Source organism: Leopardus geoffroyi, chromosome E1, assembly GCF_018350155.1.
Source record: "Leopardus geoffroyi isolate Oge1 chromosome E1, O.geoffroyi_Oge1_pat1.0, whole genome shotgun sequence".
NCBI classification, from domain to species: Eukaryota; Metazoa; Chordata; class Mammalia; order Carnivora; family Felidae; genus Leopardus; species Leopardus geoffroyi.
In genome coordinates, this window is record NC_059330.1 from 3,928,131 (window position 1) to 3,951,118 (window position 22,988).

Sequence of the window (22,988 nt, forward strand, 5' to 3'; positions counted from 1 at the left end):
ACAGCGGCGGGATCCAAAAAACTACTCAGAGGGTGGCTGGAAGGGCCGAGTGGAAGATTTTAAGGAGAACCCTGGGCCTAGCAAACCCTCAGCAATACCCCGTTCGGTCCCCCTTAGCTGCCTCTTCAGGAGGAAAACAGAAAACAGAGAAGATATGAAGAGGCTGTTACATGGGTATCCATTTGCTTGGGGTTCTCTTCCACAGCGGGACAATTCGAGTATGGGAACTGGATCTCCCAAATAGAAAAATCTGGCCAACGGAGTGCCAGACCGGTCAGATGAAAAGAATAGTCATGTGTATTACAGTAAGTATGACTTTTAAGTGTTACTGTCTGTAACCATTGGTACACATTCCAAGGGGTGTGTGCATGTGTGTGCGTGTGTGTGCGTGCGTGTGTGTGTGTGTGTGTGTGTGTGTGCTAGCTCACGTGCACACATACGTAAGTATGTGTACCTTGGGCTGGGGGTAGGCAGGTGAGTTCTGGACATACGGATGCTGATTGAGGAAGCACAGGTGAGGGAGAGACTCACTGCCCAGACACAGCTCCGGGAAGGTCTCATTTTACTGGGAGTGGGGCTTCCATCAGACCCCAGAAACCCGCCTCACCTAGACAGAAGCCGTGTGGCCAGGAGGCATTCAGAGGCCGCAGCACACTCCCATGCCACTGTTTCTTGCTTCCACCACTGGAAATAAAGTCCCCAACAGTGACACTCATGGTTGAAACGCAGTCTCTTCTATAAAGAGGAATTATTCCTATGTTCTTAATGTGGACGCATACGTTCACACAGATGACTCCCTTCCCCATGGACTTATTTCTCGTTAGGCAATGCGTCCTCATTTTATACAGACAGACTTTGGAAAATATGAGATAAAGCAAATACACATTCTCTTTGGAGGAGCAAACCTTCATCCCAGGCGCCCTATGGAGGCATCTCCGGAATCGGAGCTGGCGGGATATCTACGCATGTGGATCTAACACCAGACACTATAGGCTTCCCCTGGAAATGCACAGGCTAACTGGACTCACATATTTCCTCCATTTCTGAGTCTGGCCCTAATTCTGCCCCCCACCCTCCCACCCCCCCGAGGCGGTTCTTACCCATCTTAGAGTCTGCAGAAATTGAAGTAGCCGTGAGCACCTTTGGAGGTCTTTATGGGGCCTCAGAGAAAGTTCGTCCCATCCCTGATCAGGGCCCAAGGGCATCGCTGAGAAAAAAACACAGGTCTTTACGTCCCTCCTCCTCTCTGATCAGATTGCCGTCGACGATAGCTTTTTCTACGTTGGTACCACAACTGGAGATATTCTGAAAATGAACCCAAGGACCAAGCTGCTGGCAGACACTGGGCCTGCGAAGGACAAATTCAGCCTGGTGAGTAGAGACCCCCAGAGTCTGCTCTGCCCTGCTCTTTTCCGGTGATTTCCTCCCTCCACTGGTAGCACAGACCTACATTAAGAGTCTGCGTCAGGGGCACCTGGGTGGCGCAGTCGGTTAAGCGTCCAACTTCAGCCAGGTCACGATCTCGCGGTCCGTGAGTTCGAGCCCCGCGTCGGGCTCTGGGCTGATGGCTCAGAGCCTGGAGCCTGTTTCTGATTCTGTGTCTCCCTCTCTCTCTGCCCCTCCTCTATTCATGCTCTGTCTCTCTCTGTCTCAAAAATAAATAAACGTTAAAAAAAATTAAAAAAAAAACATTTATTTATTTTTGAGAGACAGAGACAGAATATGAGCAGGGGAGGGGCAGAGAGAGAGGGAGACACTAGAATTCGCAGCAGGATGCAGGCTCGGAGCTGTCAGCACAGCGGGGCTCGAACTCACCAACCGCGAGATCACGACCTGAGCCGAAGTCGGACGCTTAACCGACTGAGCCACCCAGGCGCCCCTAGAAGCTGTCGATTTTTGTATTTGCAGGGTTCCTAACAATTCTGGCTGAAAGTCCAGAAAGACTTTGATATCTAAACCAAAATAAAATATAATGCGATCAAAGGAGAGTTTCACAGAGTAAGTGTGGCTGTTTTCAGTACCCCCAGAAAGTTACAAGGGCTGTTTCCACTAATCTTTGCATTTGAGAGCAGATGGTCCTAACTAAGCTTAGATACTTATCCACTCAGCAGATATTCCCGAGAAGACTTGGAATTCTGAACCATGTTCCGGGAAGATGTTAGGGTTTTCTTAATCATGCAGCCATTTAATAATACTCAAGTTTTGTTGTTGTTGTTTTTTAATAATACTCAAGTTTTTAAGGACATGCCTAAGAGTGAGAAAAAGCTATAGTATGGGTAGAGAAGGGTTTAGAAATAATGCCACAGGAGATCGAGATGCAGTCTCGATAATGTGGTCCAAGTTATTTTTAGGAGGCAGATTCCAGTATGTTAAACAGATAAAAGCCAACGCAAATCAGTTCAAGGAGAGCAAGGCTCAGAACCCTGCTGTTTCCAACTCCTGAGATACTGCCAGAGGGCCCCATAAAACGTGTGAAAAGTACTGATCTGGATATTTTTTGCACCCTCCTCCCCCAGCACTTGGGATCTAACCACATTCCCCCCCCCAAAAAAAAATTGTTGGCCGTCTTCATGTTTCTCAACCTTTTGGTACCTATGTGCCTTGCATAGTGCGCTGTGGATGGTTTACTCCTAACCATTTAAGCCTGACGGTAAATTCCATAAAGAAATGAATCTAAGATGCCTCTTATACAAGTAGAAAGAAAGTAATTCTTTTTGTTTTTTATTTTAGAGAGAGAGAGCAGGGGAGGGGCAGAGAGAGAGGGAGAGGAAGAATCCCAAGCAGGCTCTCCACACTGTCAGTACAGAGCCCCATGTGGGGCTCGATCCCACGACCCTGGTATTATGACCTGAGCCAAAAATCAAGAGTCGGATGCTCAGCCAACCGGCCGAGCCACCCAGGCATCCCGGAACTCTTACATAACTCTTACGGGATGAAGGGATAGGAAGTATCACTGAACACATTTGTTTGGAATATTACATGATCTTGGGCAGTAACCCATTTTGAAAATCTACTTAGGGGCATCTGGGTGGCTCAATCAGTTAGGTATCTGACTTTGGCTTGGGTCATGATCTTCAGCCTCATGGATTCCAGCCCCATGTGGGGCTCCATGCTGACAGCTCAGAGCCTGGAGCCTGCTTCGGATTCTGTGTCTCCGTCTCTGCCCCTCCCCTGCTCACGCTCGCTCTCTCTCTCTCTCAAAAATAAACATTAAAAAATTAAAAATATAAAAAAAGAAAAAAGAAATCACACATAGGTAACTTTGAGGCCCTGTTGAACACTTTATCTCTTGCTTCCCCAAGTCCCCAGACACATGCTAAGAATATTCACTCCTGGGTCATCTCCCTGGACAACGGGCCAGGCATTTATTGACTTGTCCTCCCACAGTGCTTCTGGAACTGGGGCAGCCAGACAGGGGGAGGGGGAGCCACATAATTCTGCTCCATGCCTTCATATTCTGGAACCTTGCTTTTTCCTCTCCAACATGAAATGCTTTTTGAACCAGAACAGGCAGAACCCAACATAATATAACTCGAAGGGACATGATATTTGTTTTATGATGGTCAAAGTCTGTTAAGACAAGCCTGAAAAAAGTCACTAGCTGTACTATTACCGAAAGCTTTACCATGAAATATTGGTCATGCACATTTTAAAATCAGAACTTCACAGTGGGTGTTGTAAAATAACCATCCAGTCTCCCCAAACTTCGAAGATGGCTTTGAGTTTAAATACGTCCTATCGTTGGTAAGGTTATATACTGCATGCTTTAGTTCAGAAAATATAGTCACCAAACAATGAGGGGTTATAAGAGTTGTAAGTGTAGGAATTAAGTTCTGGGGGCACCTGGGTGGCTCAGTCGGTTGAGCGTCCGACTTCTGCTCGGGTCACGATCTCACAGTTTGTGGGTTCGGGCCCCGCGTCGGGCTCTGCGCTGACAGTGTGGAGCCCGCTTGGGATTCTCTCTCTCCTTCCCTCTCTGCCCCTCTCCCACTCACACATTCTCTCTCTCCCTCTCACACAAAATTAAATAAACATTAAAAAAAAGAATTAAATTCTGGTGAGAACAGTGGCTGCTGAGGATCTAGTGTTGTGTGGCTGTCTTTCCATCTCCTGCTCTCACTCCATGTGACTGGATGTAAAGTATTCATGTTTGATGCATTCAAAATGCACAGCTGGCTTTACAGGGAGGAAGTTTGGTGAAGCATGCTTGGTCCTTGCCGGACCGGGAAGGCTACTTCCGGCACGGAGGCTCGTTGTTGGCACTGGGCCCTTGTGTCCAGCCCAGGGGTGCATCCCAGGCGATCCCTTCATGAGCTTTCTCTAGACAACACGTGCCAGCACTGACATAACCCCCTGGCCATCCCTCGTCCCAGGCCACACGCTGACTCTTCCCGATGAAACCAGTTGGCCTTTCTCTCAGTGCTGTTTCTCCCCCAACAGGGAGTGTCCACCATCAAGTGCCTGAAGATGGGGGGGTTGTTGGTGGGTTCCGGAGCCGGATTGCTGGTCTTCTGTAAAAGCCCCAGCTACAAACCCATCAAGTAAGTTCCAGACTCGGTGGGGTTGGGATGGGGAAAGACCCACCAGCGGGAGGTCTGCGTAAAGCCAGGGGCTGTGAGATATTGGCAAAGTCGTATCTGGTAAGAGAGTTGCATCTTACTGTGAAAACGAGCGGCTGGAATCACAACCGATGATTTCGTTGCTGGTGAAAAGACAATAGCTCGTGTTGAATCGAGACAAAGTAGCCCCCGATGACCCAAAGGGGGATACTGTCCTTCTAATAAACACATAAATTATGATTTCACTTGATACATCGAGCCATGACAGCAGATAAGACGCGGTTATAAAGATACCCAGCCAATAACCTCAAATTTCAAACTTTGAAAATTTGCGTATTCAGTAGAATTTCTGATGCCATGCGTACCTATTATGCGTCAGGCACTCTGCTGGTACGACTACTACTATTCGTTTGAATACAAGTCTTGATACAAATAGCCAACCTTCACCAGCTACTTCTTTGTAGGAGATACTCCACCATGTACTCTTTATGGATTATCCAATTAAAATGAAACGCAAGAAAACTTTATCCATTGTCCTTAGTAAGTGTTCATTGAGCCCCTCTGTCCAAACCAGTGTGCCAGATGCTATTAAAACATAAAGAAAGTAAGATATGGTCTTTGTCCTTCCAGAACTTAGAGTCTGGTTTGGGGATAAGTTCTACACGTACGAAAAAGTCCTCGGAATACAAGATAATATGTATACACAAATCTCATAGTCCAGATAAAGTAAAACGTATTATAGATATGTTACAAAGGACGTCAGAGAAGGGGGCGATCCCACGGGGGTAGTGGGCAGAGGGACAGAGGCAGAACTTGAACGGAGTTTCAGCAAAATCAGATGGCCCTAGATACGCTCCCTGTGGCCTCGGCACAGCCCCGAGGGAGCTACAGGACTGTAGGAAGTGCATCAGCTGTCTTCATTCGGACAGATCTGTGCCGAGCATTCACTAGGTACCCGGTGCTATTCCGGGTGCGCTTGGGGTACGGCAACGAACAAAGCAAACAGAAATGAAGGGAAAAGTCCCTGCTCTCATGGAGCTGACGTTGCGGCAGGAGGGAAAAAGACGGTCAGTAACACAGTAAACAAGGAATTACATCGTATTGAAGGCTGGTGAGAACCGTGGAGACAAATGGAGTTGGAGATACAGGAAGGGGGGACTAGGGTTTGAAGAGAGAGGGGACAGGTAGCAATTTTAAATTCAGTGCCCCCCGGATAGGTCTTCTTGAGAATATATGGGGACCGGTTTTATGTTTGTGTGAAGGGGACTAAGAGAGGGAGGCTACTCCAGGGCAGCGTTGGCTAGACTCTGGATACATGGAGTGAGTATAAAAAAATGAACCCCCTAGTTTTCTAACACCTTGTTTTGAATACACAGACGTGATGTCCCCATTGTAACGAAGATGGTTAGATTCAAGGCACTTATTACAGGGTCTGTGCTGTGTAAGCCTCCAAACTAACCTTGTGTGACAGGATAGCCTCCCCTTGGATGCGGCGATTTCTACCTCCTTGGGTCTTCGTGGGTTAAGAAAGTAGCTCCCGTGAGAAGTCAGGAAGGTATTATGATGAAGCAGACTGCCGGAGTTTAGGGACCCCTGGCCTCGCCCCACATAGCCCTGGCCTTCACCTTGTCTTCTAGGGAGCCCACATGCCAATAGCCGGTATTTCTATTGGCTGCCCTCCATGGCCTCATGTACATGACCTCCATTATCTCTAATCCTCGCTGAGACCCTGCAGAGGAGAAATTATTCTGCGGTTGAATGGACTGAGGCCTGGGGATTTCTGGCGATGTATCCAGAGTCGCAGAGCTCTATCTAGTTAGCGAAGAATCCGGCATGTGACTTGGGGTCAATCCTTTCTTCATTAACCGTTCTGCATCCCACCAACAAATGGATCTTTGTGAAACACTGCGTTTCCCACGCTGATCCCTTGCACAAGAACCCCTGTTACATTCTGATTGTTAAAACTAAATCGGTTGCAGAGCAAGATTGGGTTTTTAGGGCCTCATTCATTTTTCTACTCTTTTTTTTTTTTTTTAAGTTCATACTTGTTAAACATTTGGGAAACAGAAGGATCTGAAATGGGGAAGAAGAGAAAACAGTCCCTGAAAGTTCTGGTGAAGATAGTCACCGCTAACATCTTATTTCTCCTGGTCTGCGTTCTTCGTACACATTTTGAAATAATTGTACTTATTTTGTGTATGAAATTCTATTTTCTGGTTTATTTTTACTTAAGGCGAGCATCATCAACATTTTCCATATTACTGTTTTTTTAAAAACTGTGGTAACATATACATATACTCCATAAACTTTTCAACATGGCTTTACTGGCTAGGCAAGTATCTTTGAGAAGTTGCCGTCCCATAGACGATTTAACCATTCCGTTATTATTAAATAGTTCCAACTTTTTTCTCTTTTCGTTAAGGTTATAATAACATCCTTTGACATCAAGGCTTCTCCCCTCCCCCAGTTTTAGGATTATTTCCCAGAAATGGCATTAATAAAGTATTCGACTGCCATGGTGGTTTGTGCGCATTGCCTGCCTGGAATGTTCCCTCTATCCAGATCCTGCCGGTGTTTCACAACCCATTTTAGACTCTCTGTCGCTGAGGAAGCCCCCTCCCCTGCCCCCGGCTATCATAAACCATGCTGGCCTCTCCCTCTGCTGACCGTGGGCGCCCAATATTGTGAGTCACTCCTGCCTCTCCGATCGCATCACCTCCCTGAAGTTATGTCCCAGGTCATATGCCTGATTTGTATCCTCTGTAATAAATACTCCCTGATTGAGTGACTCCACCTTCTTGCTTCTCCTGAAAGGAAAATCCAGTTACAAGGTGGCATCACTTCTATCACCCTTCGAGGGGAAGGACACCACTTTTTTGTAGGAACGGAAGAATCCCACATTTATCGGGTCAACTTCACGGATTTCAAAGAGACTCTCATTGCAACCTGTCACTTTGAAGCTGTCCAGGACGTTGTCTTTCCATTGTAAGTAGAAGAGCAAAGGACTTTTGCTCCTAACATCAATGAAAACAAGCAATTGTAATTTAATATCATTAATTACAGTAATAATTATAAATATAATACTGGTATTTTCTTATTATTTAATAAGAATTCTTAACAATAATTATTTCTATTACCTTCACCACGTCGCTACATTTGTTTTCACAATTGAAATTTGGGCTTCTTTTGAATGTTGGCTTTTCTAATAAGCCCGTCAGGGAAACATTTCTGTTTTCGCAATGCTGTCTGGAGAAACCTTAGTAGTGCCTTTTTTCAAACTTCTTTCAACTGGGTCTTTTAGATTGGGCATACTTAACGGTGGTGGCCTCAGGAGGTCTCCTGGACCTCTTGGTGATCTTCTGGATTTCTTGGTAAATCCCACACAAAACAAGTGAAACAACCATTAGCAGCTGTGACATCAAAGAAAAAAGTCGTTTGCCATGATTTGCTTTTGAAATACATTTTGTCTCTGGCAACATTCATCCCACAAAGCTGATCAGACAGGTTTTGCTCTGACCTTCCTCAGCATGAACTTGAATTTGCAAAACTCAAAATCGTTGATCACGGTCATGAAATGTGCTTTGGGTTCCCTGAGTCCTTGAAAGTGGGTTCTTCTAAATGTTTCTAAGAGTGAAAATGGCTCGTGCTTCCTACCAGGGGGATCTTTTTGGAAAACTGGTTAGTCAGGGGCGCCTGGGTGGCTCAGTCAGTTAAGCATCTGACTTCAGCTCAGGTCATGATCTCCCGGTTCGTGGGTTTGAGCCCCACATTCATGGGTTGGAGCCCCACATTGGGCTCTGTCATGCCGGTTCGTGGGTTTGAGCCCCACATTCATGGGTTGGAGCCCCACATTGGGCTCTGTCATGACAGCTCAGAGCCTGGAGCCTGCTTCGGATTCTGTGTCTCCCTCTCTCTCTGCCCCTTGCAGATCGATCTCTCTCTCTCTCTCTCTCTCAAAAATAAACATTTAAACATTTTTAAAAATTAAAACAAATAAATAAAACGGATTGGTCATTTTCTTTCCATCTCACTGTTTTCCTCTTTTTTCTAAGGAGCTTGGTAGAATCAATTGGTAAAAATTATTTGGCCCCTGGGGCCTTTTATAAGAGCAGATTTTCAACTATCTTTTCGAATACAGGATTTGTAACTCTTCTTTTTCTCCCCACCTCCTTTTTTTTTTTAAACAGCTTTATTGAAATATAATTCACCTACCATAAAGTTTACCCATTTAGAGTGTGCAGTTCAATCATTCTTGCGTATTACAGAGTTGTGCAACCATCACCATAATCTAATTGTAGAACGTTGCATTATCCCCAAAAGAAACCTATTAAGAGTCACTACCCTCTTCCTGCTTTGCTCCCTCCCCCCTCCCACCCCAAGCTGTGGAGAAAACTGAGCCCAGAGGAAGGACGTGGGGTAAATGAGCATCATGTAAGGGAACACACGCTTCCTCTCCTTGCTGATTCATCTGTGTTAATGTACATTGTTTTCAGCTGCTATTACTTTGTACGCCAAAGCATTGATATATTGGGGGAAAATATGTATGAACCAAAGCAACTTCTGCAATATTCTGCTATCACGTGCCTCTTTGCCAATTGCATATGAGTTAATACACGTTACAGAAACATGCATTGTAGCAAAAGAAACTGTCTCTTTTTTTCAACCTATTGGTATTGTTTAATTTTAGGTAAGTCTTGGTCTTCCGTAGAATTCGATCTGTTCGTACTTATTTATGTCAAATGAGTTTATAGATATTTTCTATTTAACAAAGTTTCTTTTTTTCTTGTTTACTTTTCTTGTCTTTTGCTGTGTGGCCATCATGTTTTTCGGTCCTCCCTTCCCCTCCCCTGCTCCACGACTTAGAAACTATTCACTTTGTTTTTATTCACTTAGTGATTTACCCTTGAATTTCTAATATAAATTATTTTTCTTTCAAACACTAGAGTTAACCAACATTTATATCATATTTTCCAAAGGAGCAAGAGTCTCGGCATATTTTATTTCCCTCTCACCGTCTCTGATGATAACACTGTTTAGAATTAGACTCAGATTATATAGTTATTATCTTTTACAAATAATTACTTTTAGCATTAACCATAACTTTTGTTTTTTGCTTTTATCACCCTCTTTTTCTTTCACACATCTCCCTATTTGATTTTTTTCTATGTTGTTCATGGGGGAAGGGGTGGGGGATGGTAATTCTTTCAGAGATCGTCTGTGTATAGAAAATTTGGTCCTTACTTATCTGAATATATTTTTGTTTTACCCTCGGATTTCAGTGATAATGTGGCTAGGTATAAAAAGTATTTTAATGAACATTGTATTGAAATATACTTACAGAAAGTATATAAATCATAAGTAGCCGCCTCAATGAAATATCACACCTATATGACTACCACCTGGTCAAACAATAGAATATTTCCATCACCCCAAAACACCCCTTTCAATCACTACCCTTACCCTTTTCCTTAAAGAGAATCACTACCTGGGCTTCTAGCCCCATAGATTCATTTCACCTGCTTTTGACCTTCGTGTAAATGGAACAATTCATTATGTATTTTGGAGGTCATATTTTTTTCTCTATGGAACCTTTTAATGTGACTGTCATACATAGCTTATCCTTAGTAGTTTTTTTGTCAATAGTTTTATCATTTAACTGAGAGAAGTGTGTTAAAGCCTCAAGCAATGAACATTGATTTCTTCCTTTATTTCTGTCAGTTTTTGCTTCATGTATTTTTGAAGGGTGTGTGTGTGTGTGTGTGCACATTAGCATATATATATATATGCACATCTAATGTATTGACATTTTAATCATTATTAAGTGTACCCTCTTCATTTCCAGTAATTCTCTTTGATTTGAAATATGATATTAATGTATTCATCCCAGCTTTGTTGTTCTTCGTATATATTTTTTTTTAATTTTTTTTTTCAACGTTTATTTATTTTTGGGACAGAGAGAGACACAGCATGAACGGGGGAAGGGCAGATAGAGAGGGAGACACAGAATCGGAAACAGGCTCCAGGCTCTGAGCCATCAGCCCAGAGCCCGACGCGGGGCTCGAACTCAGGGACCGCGAGATCGTGACCTGGCTGAAGTCGGACGCTTAACCAACTGCGCCACCCAGGCGCCCCTCTTCGTATATATTTTACAAAATACTTTTACTTTCAATATAGTGTATCTTTAAGGTTCTTCTCTTGAAATGGCATGTAATTAGTTACTGCTTTTCTATCCAGTCTAAAAATCTCTACATTTTATTTAGAATGCTTAGTCCATTTACTCTTAATGTAATTTTTGATCTAGTAGTATTAAATCTTCCTTTGTTATTTGTTTTCTTTTGTCTCATCTGTTCTTTGTTCTTCTATTCTTTCCTTCCACCTTTTGCTGTTTTTTTTTTTTTTAATTTTGTTAAAGTGTATTTATTATTGAGAGACAGACAGAGCGTGAGCATGGGAGGGCCCGAGAGATGGGGAGACACAGAATCCAAAGCAGTCTCCAGGCTCTGAGCCATCAGCACAGGGCCCAGCGCAGGGCTCAAACCCACGAACTGTGAGATCATGACCTGAGTCGAAGTCAGGCGCTCAACCGACTGAGCCCCCCGAGGCGCCCTCCACCTTTTGCTTTAATCAAATGTTGTTAGTGTTACATTTTAATTGCTCTATTGGCTTTCTACCTATACATCTTTGCATTAATTTTTTTTTAATGGCTGCTCTAAGGATGATGATGTACATTTTTAACATATCACAGTCTGCTTAGAGTTAATGTTGAATTACTTCAAGTAAAATGCAGCCTGGGAACTTTGCGACAACTTATTTCTCTTACCCCCATTCTTATTCTTGGTGCTTTTGTTTTCATGTATGCCTACCTATTCATATTATTAACCCATTGATACAAAATTATAATTTTTGTTTTAAAAGAGTCATAAATCTTTGTCATAAGTATATATTATAATAATTTATAAGTATAATAAAATATAGTTTTTAGCTCTTTGTTGATATTACCTATCTGTTAATTTATTGGTATCGTAGTTTCCTTTAATACTTTGAATGCAATTTAAATAGTTGCTTTAAAGTCTTTGTTAATCCAATACCTTGATCTACTCGGAGTCAGTTTCTTTTGACTGCCTTTTTCTTGACTCGTATCTTCCTATTGTTCTGCATGTCTAATTACTTTTTGTTGAAAACTCAGCATAATAGGTAATACATATTATCGACATACATGTATTATCTACAGACATATTATCTACGTACATGTATATCCACATACATATCTACATCTACATATAATGCAGTAACTCTGAATTCTGTAGTATTCTCTGAGGATTATTGGCCTGGACTCAAACTGCAAACTTTATCTTTCTCATAGGACGCAGCAGCTGACATTTTCATGGCTTCCCACGGCTACTTTTTTGTACAGGTTCTGGGCAAGCCCGTGGGCTTGTGTAATTTAGCATCCTCCCAAGGATTTGTGCAGAGATGAAACTCATCCTCTCCATGGTTTCCTTGCTTCTGGGGATTTTCCCCTAGTTTCCAGGTGTTCTTATGACCTCAGGCCCTGGCTTCTGATATGTTAAGCCTGTAAGGTCCATCTTTCTGCCACTCAAGCTGAACACAGTTGGTGAATGTATTCAGTTAAAAAGGGAAGAAAAAAAAAAAAACCCTCCTAGGTTGATCCCATATAGCTCTGTCTTCAAAAATAGAATCCTTAAAAAAAAAAAAAAAAATCAATAGATTTAAAAAAAGAAAAGAAAAGAAAAGAAAAGTAGAGTTCCTTCTGGTCTCTGCTTTTTCTTCCTCTTGGGGGTTCTCCCATGCACGTAGAATTTAGCTATCAGATGGGAATTTGGGCAGTGTTGATAATCTGAGTTTAGTTTTTATCCCGGTGGGTCTCTTGCTGCCATGATTTCCCCTTTTAATTTTCTAGGCCTTAACTCTGATCTCTGCATATCTGTAGCTGGTGAGGCTACGGTTTCTCTGCCACCTTTTTGTGTGGCTACTGCTGGCTAACCTTCGAATTAGCCAGCAACACAGTAATGATTCTGAACCCTTTCCGGTTGCATGTTTACAAGAGCGAACACTCCTTGATTTCTGTTGACTTTCAAATGTCTTCATTGTCTTTAGGATTCGGGGTCCCTGTTGTCATGAATTCAATCCAGTGTTCATAACTGTTGTCTGTGGGAAGGTTAGTGTGGCTTCACTGCTCCAACATTACAAGAAGTACTGTCTATTCGTGATTTTAATATTCTGTATTTCTCTCCAGTTCTGTTTCTTCGCAGATTCTATCTGGCTGATTTCTCTTTGTCCTCAATATTTCTGGCCTATTTGATGGTAATCTCTCCTGCTTTCCCATATCTACTTCTACATCTTCTACCTCTACCCCTCTCTTTGTCATCTTTATCTGTGTCTTTATATTATGGGCTTTTAGACGGGAGGCACACGGGCCTGATACGCCATCTCGATCCAATCAGTTTGTTTGTTTCTGGAACTTAACCTTTCAGATCCTAAACTAGGGACAGTCTGCTCCTTGAAGAGCTAATGTCTTGACTAGACTCCTGAAAAAGTAGACTGTCCATCAAGGGTAGGAAGAGTTTGGAAAGTTCTCTAGGTGTGCTCATTCTGTGATATTTAATTTTCACAAGGAGTCCATATGCCTCCTTAAAACCTCACTTTCATCACAGGAGGGGGTCGTTCACTGAAGGCAGTGTCCTATATAAAGCCTCTCTATTTTATTTTATTATTATTATTTATTTATTTGTTTGGTTTTGAGAGAGAGAGAGAGAGAGAGAGAGCGAGCACATGCGAGCAGGGGAAGAGGGGCAGAGGAAGAGTGAGAGAGAATCTTAAGCAGACTCCACACGCAGTGCAGAGCCCAATGCGGGGCTCAATGAGGGGCTTGATCCCACAACCCTGGGATCAAGACCTGAGCCAAAATCAAGAGTCAGATGCTTAACCAACTGAGCCACTCAGGCACCCCTCCAGCAGTCACTCTTTCTAAGTAACTAGCCCACATTATACTTGTTTCTAGCCCACATTATAATTGTTTTTCTCCAAGCCCCAAAGCTAAGTATACAGAAAAGACCTACTTTTTATTAATTCCAAAGTGTATGGGAGAGGGACTCTCTTTTCCTGAATGTGCCTTTGATGAAATGTAGAGATTTCTTGAGAAGCCCTTGTATCTAGAAGTTAGCTCAGCCCCCACAGAGGCTGTAGCTATAAATTCATATCTATAAAGCAGGTGGGCTTTACCCCAGTATTCTTTTTCTGATCCAAATTGGAATAACCTGTAATTTTTGACATCATGGCGTTTTTCACTATATTTACAAGTTGTCCTTTAAAAAAAATAATGCGGACAAACCAATAGCTCTGGGTTCACATCCTTGTCCAGAGCCCCATATTTTCTCACAACCAAGCAAAGTAATGCTTTAGGTTATCTGCAGGCGTACAATCTAGCACACGTGTCATTTTTGTCTTTGAAATTGTTAACGATTATCTACTTTACAGGAGAAGTTTTGTTTAGCTTGTCTTAATATCAATATTCCACAGACCCATTTGATCTCCTGTCCACCAGGACATTTAAAGACTTTGAAATTGACATTTTCCTTTTGGGCAACTTCCTCCCAACCCATCCTCCCGGGGAAAGGGCTACAAAAGATGGCCCACAGGTGATGTGTGGGCATGGAATGCCATTTTACACGAGGTTTCTGTAAGGCCATCAGACTTTGAGATACGTGGAGCCTAAAAGGCGTCCTTCCCTATATCCTCGTGCAATACATTGGCGAGTCAAACGTGCGTCTAAGAAACAGCATGGGTCGCGTATGGCTGCACCTCTTTATTCTCGCCGTGGCTCCTTTGCAGTGGCACCGCCGAGCTGTTTGCCACCTGTGCCAAGAAAGACATCAGGGTGTGGCACACGCTATCCAACCGGGAGCTGCTGCGGATCACCGTGCCCAACATGACCTGCCACGGCATCGACTTCATGAGAGACGGCAAGAGCATCATTTCCGGTAACGTTGACATCATTTCCAGCACCGTCGACATCATTTCCGGCAATGTAGTCCTGATCAGGCTTTGGCGTGGGTGCCGGCTGTGGCTTTGGGAGTTGGCCTTCTCGTTTAACGCCGGTTTCTCCGGGTGGATACCCTGGAGCAGCGCCCCGTGGTCTAGCCCGCCCCTCCTTGCTTCTAATCCAGCCCCTCCTTAGAGTTCCCTTCCCGCCGGGAGGCTTTCTGAGCTCAGAATGACCAAAGAGCGATTTCTCTTCCCCCAAAATGTCTGCATATAGCATGCAGCCTTCTCTCCAGTAGGGGGATTTGGCAATTCGGTTACCAAACGGATCCGAGGCCTTGGCGAGTCGCGGGCACCTATGTTAACAACCCCTTTGGTTACTTGAGAGATTAAAAACCTGACTTAAACTGTGTTATGCCTCAAAGGGAATTCGTTTTTCACTCAGCTGATCCTTCCACGCCAAAGCATTTTAACATAAAGCACGGACGCCATGATAGTCCACCTCTAAATACTTTGGTGTACCTCCCTAAAAATAATATTTTGCCATGAAATAATAATTTCTCAATATCATCTTATGTTCACATCCTAAGCAAATTTCCCCAGTGGTCAAAACGTTAAGTTCGTGTGTTCACATCGGGGAAGAGTTAAGAGTATCTTTAGGAGTAGCTGTTGTCGTGGTGATGTCAGGAGCCCATCTCAGCCCCTCTTTTCCTGGTTCTGTTTCCTCTCCATTGGCTTCTCCTTCGGGCATGTCTTCCCACACAGCAGCCACCACCGGGAGCTCCTGGCTTACAGCATTTCCCTCTAATGGCCTTCACTTCAGACTACTTCTCATCTCCTCCCTTGTCTCAGCCACCACCATCCCCTAGATTATCCGAGCAGCTTTCTTCCACGGCTCCCGACCTCTGTTCTTCCCCACCACCCCTCTCCCCCAGTCTGCAGTCAACACAGAAGCCAGTAAATTCTTTTTAAGATGTGAGTCCGATCGTGCCATTTCTAGGGTTCACTCCTACATCCCAGCAGATGCCTCCAAGGCCCCTCTGTGACCTTCTCTCCTTCCCCACCTCCACCTTTTTAACACTGACTCTGTCTCTTACCATTCACCCCTTCTGGCCACGCTTGCTTTTTTGCTATCCCTCAGGCACACGGTGCACAGGACCTTCGCTCTGGACGTTCCATCTGCCTGGGTTGTTCTTTCACCGGGGGGCCCCGTGACTCACTCCCTTCACCCCCTCTCTTCTCAGGTCTTTGCTGAAATGGGATTTACCTCGAACATTTTATTGAAAATTGCAAAGATCCAGAGGTGACACTAAGGCTGATGAGAAGGAGCCAGCCGCATGAAGACCTGAGGGAAGAGGGAATAGCAGGGGCAGAGGCCCTGAGGGGGGAAATCACTTAGAGTATTTGAGGAACAGAAAGAAGCCAGTGTGCCTGGAGCTCAGTGGGTAGGGTGGGGGTCACAGTTGAGGGAGAGGTAGGAGAAGGTGAGGAGCTAGGTAGGGAGTGGAAAGTAGTTACCATGGAGGATAAAGGAGTTGAATTGTTAAGTGTAGTGAGAAAACCTTTTGAACTTTCTTGTTCAGGGAGTCGACATGATTTTAAGAAGTGCACCCAGGCCCCTGCATAGGTCATTCCTTGAAGGGAGCAAGAGTCTGAGGCCAAGGAGGAAGCTGTTACAACAACCCAGGAGAGAGATGCTGGTGGCTTGGATGAGGGTAGGCCCAGCGGAAGGGTTGAGAAGTGGCCAGATTCAGGATGTTTTTTAGCTCTAGAGTTGGTGGAGCTTGCTGATGGATGTTGGGTTGCGTTGAGTGGAGTTGGGTGGATGGAATAGAGAGGAATCAAGGATGACTGAAATTCTTGACTTAAACAACTAGATGGATGGTGGCAACTTCTATTGAGATGGGAAAGATGGCAGGAGTTGGGGAAGGAGCATCGGGTTTAAAGAGGGAAGGGTAGGAAGCCAACATGTGTTTGGAGATATTAAATTCCCCATCCCAGGTGCAGTATCAGCTAGCCAATCAAATGTACAAGATTTGCAGCTCTGGGAGAGCTGGGAGAGGTGGGAAATGGCCTCTTTCTTCCCCCCCCCCCCCCATAAAAATGTTTTCTCCTGGGATGGGGTGCAGCTAGAGGCAGATTCAACTAAGGCAAGCCAGCCATTTCCTCCAGCCAGGGGTGGCCGGTTTGGGGAGTCAGGGGAAAGAGGGATATGATTCCAGGGAGTTGTGGGAGACTGGTCTCTTTCCTCCGTCACCACCACTGCTCCCCAGTCCTGACTCCTTTGTGATTATGAGAGCTACAGTCTTCACAGAGAGTAGGAGTATACTGATGCTGCCTGCTTTTTGTTCCCCTTCCACACCAGCGTGGGACGACGGTAGAATCCGAGCCTTCGCCCCAGAGACGGGCCGGTTGATGTATGTCATTAACAACGCCCACAGGATCGGAGTGACAGCTATCGCTACCACCAGTGACTGTAAAAGGGTCATCAGCGGCGGTGGGGAAGGGGAGGTATTGTTCTTGAAAGCAGAATCTTTTTACAGGAGCCCTAGGTGTAGACCGACCAACAGCCTTCCTTGTAAGAGGCCACGGAGTAGATTTTTTTTTTTTTTGACCTATACTAGGAGTCAGGCAGGACCAAAGTAAGATTTTTGAAGAAACCCTATCAGATACATCATAAACGAAAGTTCTAATAATACAAACACGCAGAAAGCTATATTTAGTCACAAAAGAACATTTAAGATACAGACATGAAGCGTTCTGTATGGCATGAAGCCACGAATCCAAGTTGGTGTTTGGCCAGAGTTTTGGAATACTTGTTCTTTTCCTTCAAAGACTATAGTTACATAAATTGTCTTCATCTTATCTTTTAAGGAGATGCTATTTTTAGAATCACTTCTTTCATCTACCCAGATATTTGACTGTTATTATAAAGTTGGTACACTTGACCTTCCCTTCCATCATTTGGACGAGCCTTAAATACCTTCCACCCACACGTTCACCTCAGTGCGCCCCCTCCCCACTCCCCAACTTGTCTCCTGCCCCCAAAGCCTTCCTTTCTCAACATAGGGCATTTCCTTTCCTTTCTTCATGCTAATGTAGGAATAACCTGTCAGGGAGAAGAAAGAGACAGCATCTTGATGTGGCCTTTCGCAGAGTTTGGGCCAAGCAGACTTGCGGCTGAGCGTTTGAGTTCAAGAGTCGTGTTTCACTTCTGCCCCATCCCGGCTGTGTGACCTGGGGCATGCTCTTGAACCTCTCCGTGCTTTGGTTTCTTACGTGTAAAGGGAAGATAACAATACTCCAATCAATGAGATGTTTCACACTATTTTGCACCAAGTCTTCGAAATCTGATATGCCCATTTTACATTCCGAGCACATCCCCGTGTGGACTAGCCACGGGCAGGTGCTCCATAGACGCATCTGGCCCTGGAGCCTCCCCAGCTGTCTGCCCACCAGCCCCGCAAGGGCTCTGATCCCTTCCCCCGTCTCTTCAGCCACACTGTTGCTGACACTATCAGCATCCTGCTTGATCCCTCGGCCTTTGGGGGCACCTGCCCTGCTGATGCCCAAACTTGGCTTGCGCCAGACCATCAGCTTCTAGGTGCCTGAGCCCGAGCTGTGGAGAGCTGCCGGAGGAAATCACACGTGACAAATTCATTGCCTTTGGCCCTGTTCAGAAATCTTTTCAGAACACCATGTCAGCCCTTGCTCCCATCCCCTCCTCAGCTCTTACAGACCCTCCTTCCAGAAGACATAGTCTCCAAGGTCTTTGTCAAGTGCTGGAGACCAGGGCTGCTGGTCAGTGGGTGTGCAGTGCTATGAGTTCAGCAGTTCCTGAAATTCTCAAGCACCTATAATTCCATTTTCATTGGTAAATGGCCTTGGCTGAGTTGCAAAGACCCCAGTCCCACCACTTAGCTCCTCCCCTGCCCCAAACATACCCCAACCCCCCTGCAATCCCATAACCAAAGGGCTAATACTCCGAACACCCCACATTCCAGGCCTGGGTGCTGTTTGACCGGTGCCCCCACCATAGTAGTTGGAAAATTTGAGTATTAGTCTTGCTAAAGACCGAATGTGTGCCTCCCGATGTAGTGGGATCACAAAGTTAGAGATTCATTTTCTCTGGCAGTAATCATTATCTCATCCTGTGTCAGGACACGGGCAATTATTTGGACACCAGAGAAATGAATCTGGCACAGCTCATTTGGGAAAACCTCATGCCTCCTCATCTGCCTTACTAAGGAAGTATCTTAGAATGTTTCTCTTACTTTGTTTATGGTTATTTTCCTCTTTCAGGTACAAATAAGTCTGTTATGACTTACCCTGACATTAGTTTCTGGTCGGGTGTTCACCAGGACCTACTATTCTTGTGTTGTCTCGTATTACTTACACAAGATAACTTCTGCTCTCTCTCTCTCTCTCTCTCTCTCTCTCTCTTTTTTTTTTTTACAAGTCCAGCATACTCACTGTAAGAAAGTATAAGCATCCGGCTACACTATTGTGTTTTCTGGTACAGTTGTGACAGAATGTTTATCACAGGACATACAATAGCTTTCCTCTTACGTATTCTTTTTATTACAGGTAGGGCATCATATGGACTGTTTTGAAATTTTGTGTGTAGGACCTATGACCTATGAATTTCACTTCAGGATAGTAGAGTGTGTGTGGGGGGGGGAGGGTCGGAAAATATTTGCCGTAGAAAGTGGGTGTTGGCTCCGATGAGGCTGAGACCCATCGATTTGAAATTATTAACCCTGAGCAGCTGATGTGAACTTTAAATACGGCTCTGGGTCCCTGGGAGATTTCCTGGGGGCACCAGATATCTGAGAGCGGTGCTCAGCAGAAATGAGCAGACCTGTTATTTCACTTGGTGTAGCAGCAGGTGTCTGGTAAATTTCTCAGCCTTGAAAGTAGATCCAAGTGTAGGATCATTGGTAGTGTTCTCCTGGCTCCGTGGAAGGACTTTCCTGCTCCCAGCAGTCCCACCCCACTCAACTGAGATCAGAGCAGGGAATTTACAAAAACAAGTCAAGCACAGCAGAGGTGGAAAAGCTCACGGAGTGTTTGTTTGTTTGTTTGCTTGTTTGTTTTTAATCCCTTCCAAAGTCCCAAGTTTGTGTTGAAAGCCTGTGCTTTGTGGCTTTCAGGTGAGGGTGTGGCAGATAGGCTGCCAGACCCAGAAGCTGGAGGAGGCCCTGAAGGAGCATAAATCCTCTGTGTCCTGCATTAGGGTGAAGAACAACAACCTGGAGTGTGTCACAGCCAGCACGGATGGCACTTGCATCATCTGGGACCTTGTGTAAGTAGCTGTGACAGGACAATCTGACCCAAAACCCAGTGATTCCAGCATTTCACTGAGAGAAGATCTGAACAAAGGGTAGAGATCTCCTTTGAGGCAACAGGAAGGGGATGTTCATCTGAAGCCATTTTCCTCTGTGCCTGCTGAGGGTTTACAGATGCTGATAGAAAGGATGCAGTGTCCCGGACAAGCTGGATGTTGGAAGATTCTGGATGCATGGGGAAGTAGCTTCCTGGACACATATGGCGAAGGCGAAGCCTGATTTAACGTATGCAAATACAATTCTAAGAATCCCCTCTCCCCCAAAAAGGGAGAAGGGAAGTAATGATGCAGGCAGTTTCTCGTGTTCTGTGCAGTGGAACCCAGAATGAGCTTGCCATGAGGGGCGGAAGAGTGGGGGTGGTGTGAGTCTAGCCCCTCCCCTCAGCCAGCCCCGGTCCCAGGGCCCTCTTGATGCTGGGAGCCTGTCACAGCCCCCGTAAGAGCACCCGACTCCAAGATAACTAGACCAAAGCATGTGAACTCTTACTGTTGGAGCCACGCAAAGGATTTTCAAGGGCGATTTTTTTTTTTTTTTTTTTAACTATAAGCATTTGGCTGTGTGTTTTTATTTAGATTTTTAAAAAAATGTTTATTCATTTCCTGAGAGTGTGAACAGGGGAGGGTCGGAGAAAGAGGGAGACACAGACTCCAAAGCAGGCTCCAGGCTCCGAGCTGTCAGCACAGAGCCCAACGCGGGGCCCAAACTCATGAACTGGGAGATCGTGACCTGAGCCAAAGTCAGACGCTTAACCGACTGAGCCACCCAGGCGCCCCTGTGTTTTTATTTAGAATTAGACCCTCTTCCCCTAACCCTCCCCTCACCCAGCTCACCTCTACTACTCCTAAGATGCCTTGCCTGTGTATCTGACTGCATTAGAGAGACTTGAATAAGTCCAGAAGTGGGAGAAAAGAGACCTAAATGGAGATATGGATATATATATTGCAAAAGAATATGGAACATTCTAGATTGCAGAGAAGAGAGTGGGAATTAAGGCAAAGGCAGAACACTTTTTGTTTCATATATTAAAAAACAAAAACCAGGGGTGCTTGTGTGGCTCAGTCGGTTAGCTGTCCGACTTCAGCTCAGGTCATGATCTCATGGTTTATGGGTTCAAGCCCCACATCGGGCTCTGTGCTGACAGCTCAGAGCCTGGAGTCTGCTTTGGGTTCTGTGTCTCCCTCTCTCTCTCTGCCTCTCATGCTCTCTCTCTCTCTCTTTCAAAATAAACAAACATTTTAAAAATCTTAAAGAAAAAAAACAAAAACAAAACCTCTGTCTCCTTTGTGTCTCCTCACTTTGATGTGCATTTGAAGCCCCTGGAGCTCTTGTGAAAATGTAGATTTGTATTCAGAAGGTCCAGAGGGGATGCCTCAGATTCTGCATTTTTCTTTTTTTTAGTTTATTTATTTATTTGGAGAGAGGGAGAGACAGAGAACAAGCTGGGGAGGGGCAGAGAGAGAGGGAGACACAGAATCCCAAGCAGGCTCCAGGCTCTGAGCTGTCAGCACAGAGCCCCACGCGGGGCTCACACCCACGAACCGTGAGATCAAGACCTGAGCTGAAGTCGGTCATTTAACAGACTGAACCACCCAGGCGCCCCAAGATCCCGCATTTCTAACCAGCTCCCCAGGGATGCCCCTGGTTCAAGGACCACGGTTGCAGGGGTTCTTAGCCTACACCCGAACTCCCCCCTGGGAAAATACGGAACTAGAAGGGAGGATGTGTCTAAACATATTTCCATGGATTGTTTGTGACCACCTCAAATTGCTGAAGCCTTCCTGTTGTATGGCGGGACTATTTGGTTAATTTGTGCCAAAATCTCTAAAAAACAGTCAGCCCAGATAGCACGTTTGAAAAGTTCCATAGTGAGAAGGAACTATGCAGGGCGTGCATTTCTTTTTAGCCTGTAGAGCCCAGCCTGGGAGATGGCCACCCATCTCCCAGGGAAGGAGAAGCAATATTTACGTGTTTGTCAGCACGGTGTCTCAGGCAGTGGCTCCCAAACTGTTTCGCACATGACAGTCAACTGGCACGCTGACGGAAATTGCCCATCTGTGGCCTCTTCCCAGCCTGCTAGATCCAAATCCCCACAGGGAAGGCTCAAGAATATCCGTGTTTATTTATTTTTATTTTTTTTTTTAAATTTTTTTTTTTCAACGTTTATTTATTTTTGGGACAGAGAGAGACAGAGCATGAACGGGGGAGGGGCAGAGAGAGAGGGAGACACAGAATCGGAAACAGGCTCCAGGCTCTGAGCCATCAGCCCAGAGCCCGACGCGGGGCTCGAACTCCCGGACCGCGAGATCGTGACCTGGCTGAAGTCGGACGCCCAACCGACTGCTCCACCCAGGCGCCCCAAGAATATCCGTGTTTAAAAAGCTGCCCCCCACGCTGCCACTCAGGTGGGGGGAAACTTGGCTTCAAAATGGCGGCCTCAAGAATATGGTGGCTTGTGTGCAAGACAGCAGGTTGGCTCCGAATTCAGCCTCTTCTGTTCTCATTGGAACTTGAGGCTTCCCCGGAGTTCTGTGCCTTGTCTTTGGAAAAGGGCCCGCCCCCGGTGTCTTCTGAGGCCCCGTAGGTGCATTGGGAGGACTCCAAAGTGGAGCGGGCAGAGTAGCAGGAAGTATCTCTGGGTTAGATAAACCAACCCAATCCAAGCTTGTGCCAAATCCAGGCTGAAGAGTAAATGCATTTTCTAGGGAAGGGAAAGTCAAGCTTCACGGCTTTTGCGTCTAATTGTTTTCAGGCGTCTTCGGAGGAATCAGATGATCCTGGCAAACACCTTATTCCAGTGTGTTTGTTACCACCCCGAAGAGTTCCAGATCATCACCAGTGGCACAGACAGAAAGGTAAGCCCTCCCGACAAGAGTCGGGGTCCTTCTGGCACGTGAGAGAAGCAGCGAAGTGTTGCGGCTGAGGGTGCAGGCTCTGGAGTCGAGCCCCACGAGTTCAGACATGGTTTTGCCGTCGATCAGCGGTGCCACTTTGGAGATGCCGCATCAGCTCTTGGTGCCTTTGCTTCTTGGTCTGTAGTGTGGAAATGACACCACTCAGTTCACACTTGCGGTGAGTGTGA

General features: G+C 45.4%; 1 protein-coding gene across 5 annotated transcripts in view; it reads left to right on the forward strand.

Annotated features, from left to right (window-relative positions):
* The window catches only part of CFAP52 (cilia and flagella associated protein 52), a 45,794-nt gene that overhangs the window by 17,003 nt on the left and 5,803 nt on the right, over window positions 1–22,988 (forward strand). For 2 of the 5 annotated variants that reach the window (XM_045490397.1, XM_045490398.1), the window contains exons 5-12: window positions 206–305; window positions 1,255–1,371; window positions 4,441–4,541; window positions 7,374–7,544; window positions 14,412–14,560; window positions 16,927–17,072; window positions 19,715–19,866; window positions 22,659–22,761. In XM_045490397.1, the coding sequence (XP_045346353.1) occupies window positions 206–305; window positions 1,255–1,371; window positions 4,441–4,541; window positions 7,374–7,544; window positions 14,412–14,560; window positions 16,927–17,072; window positions 19,715–19,866; window positions 22,659–22,761 (1,039 nt within the window). The other 3 variants (XR_006715311.1, XM_045490399.1, XM_045490401.1) reach the window with 3 other exon arrangements.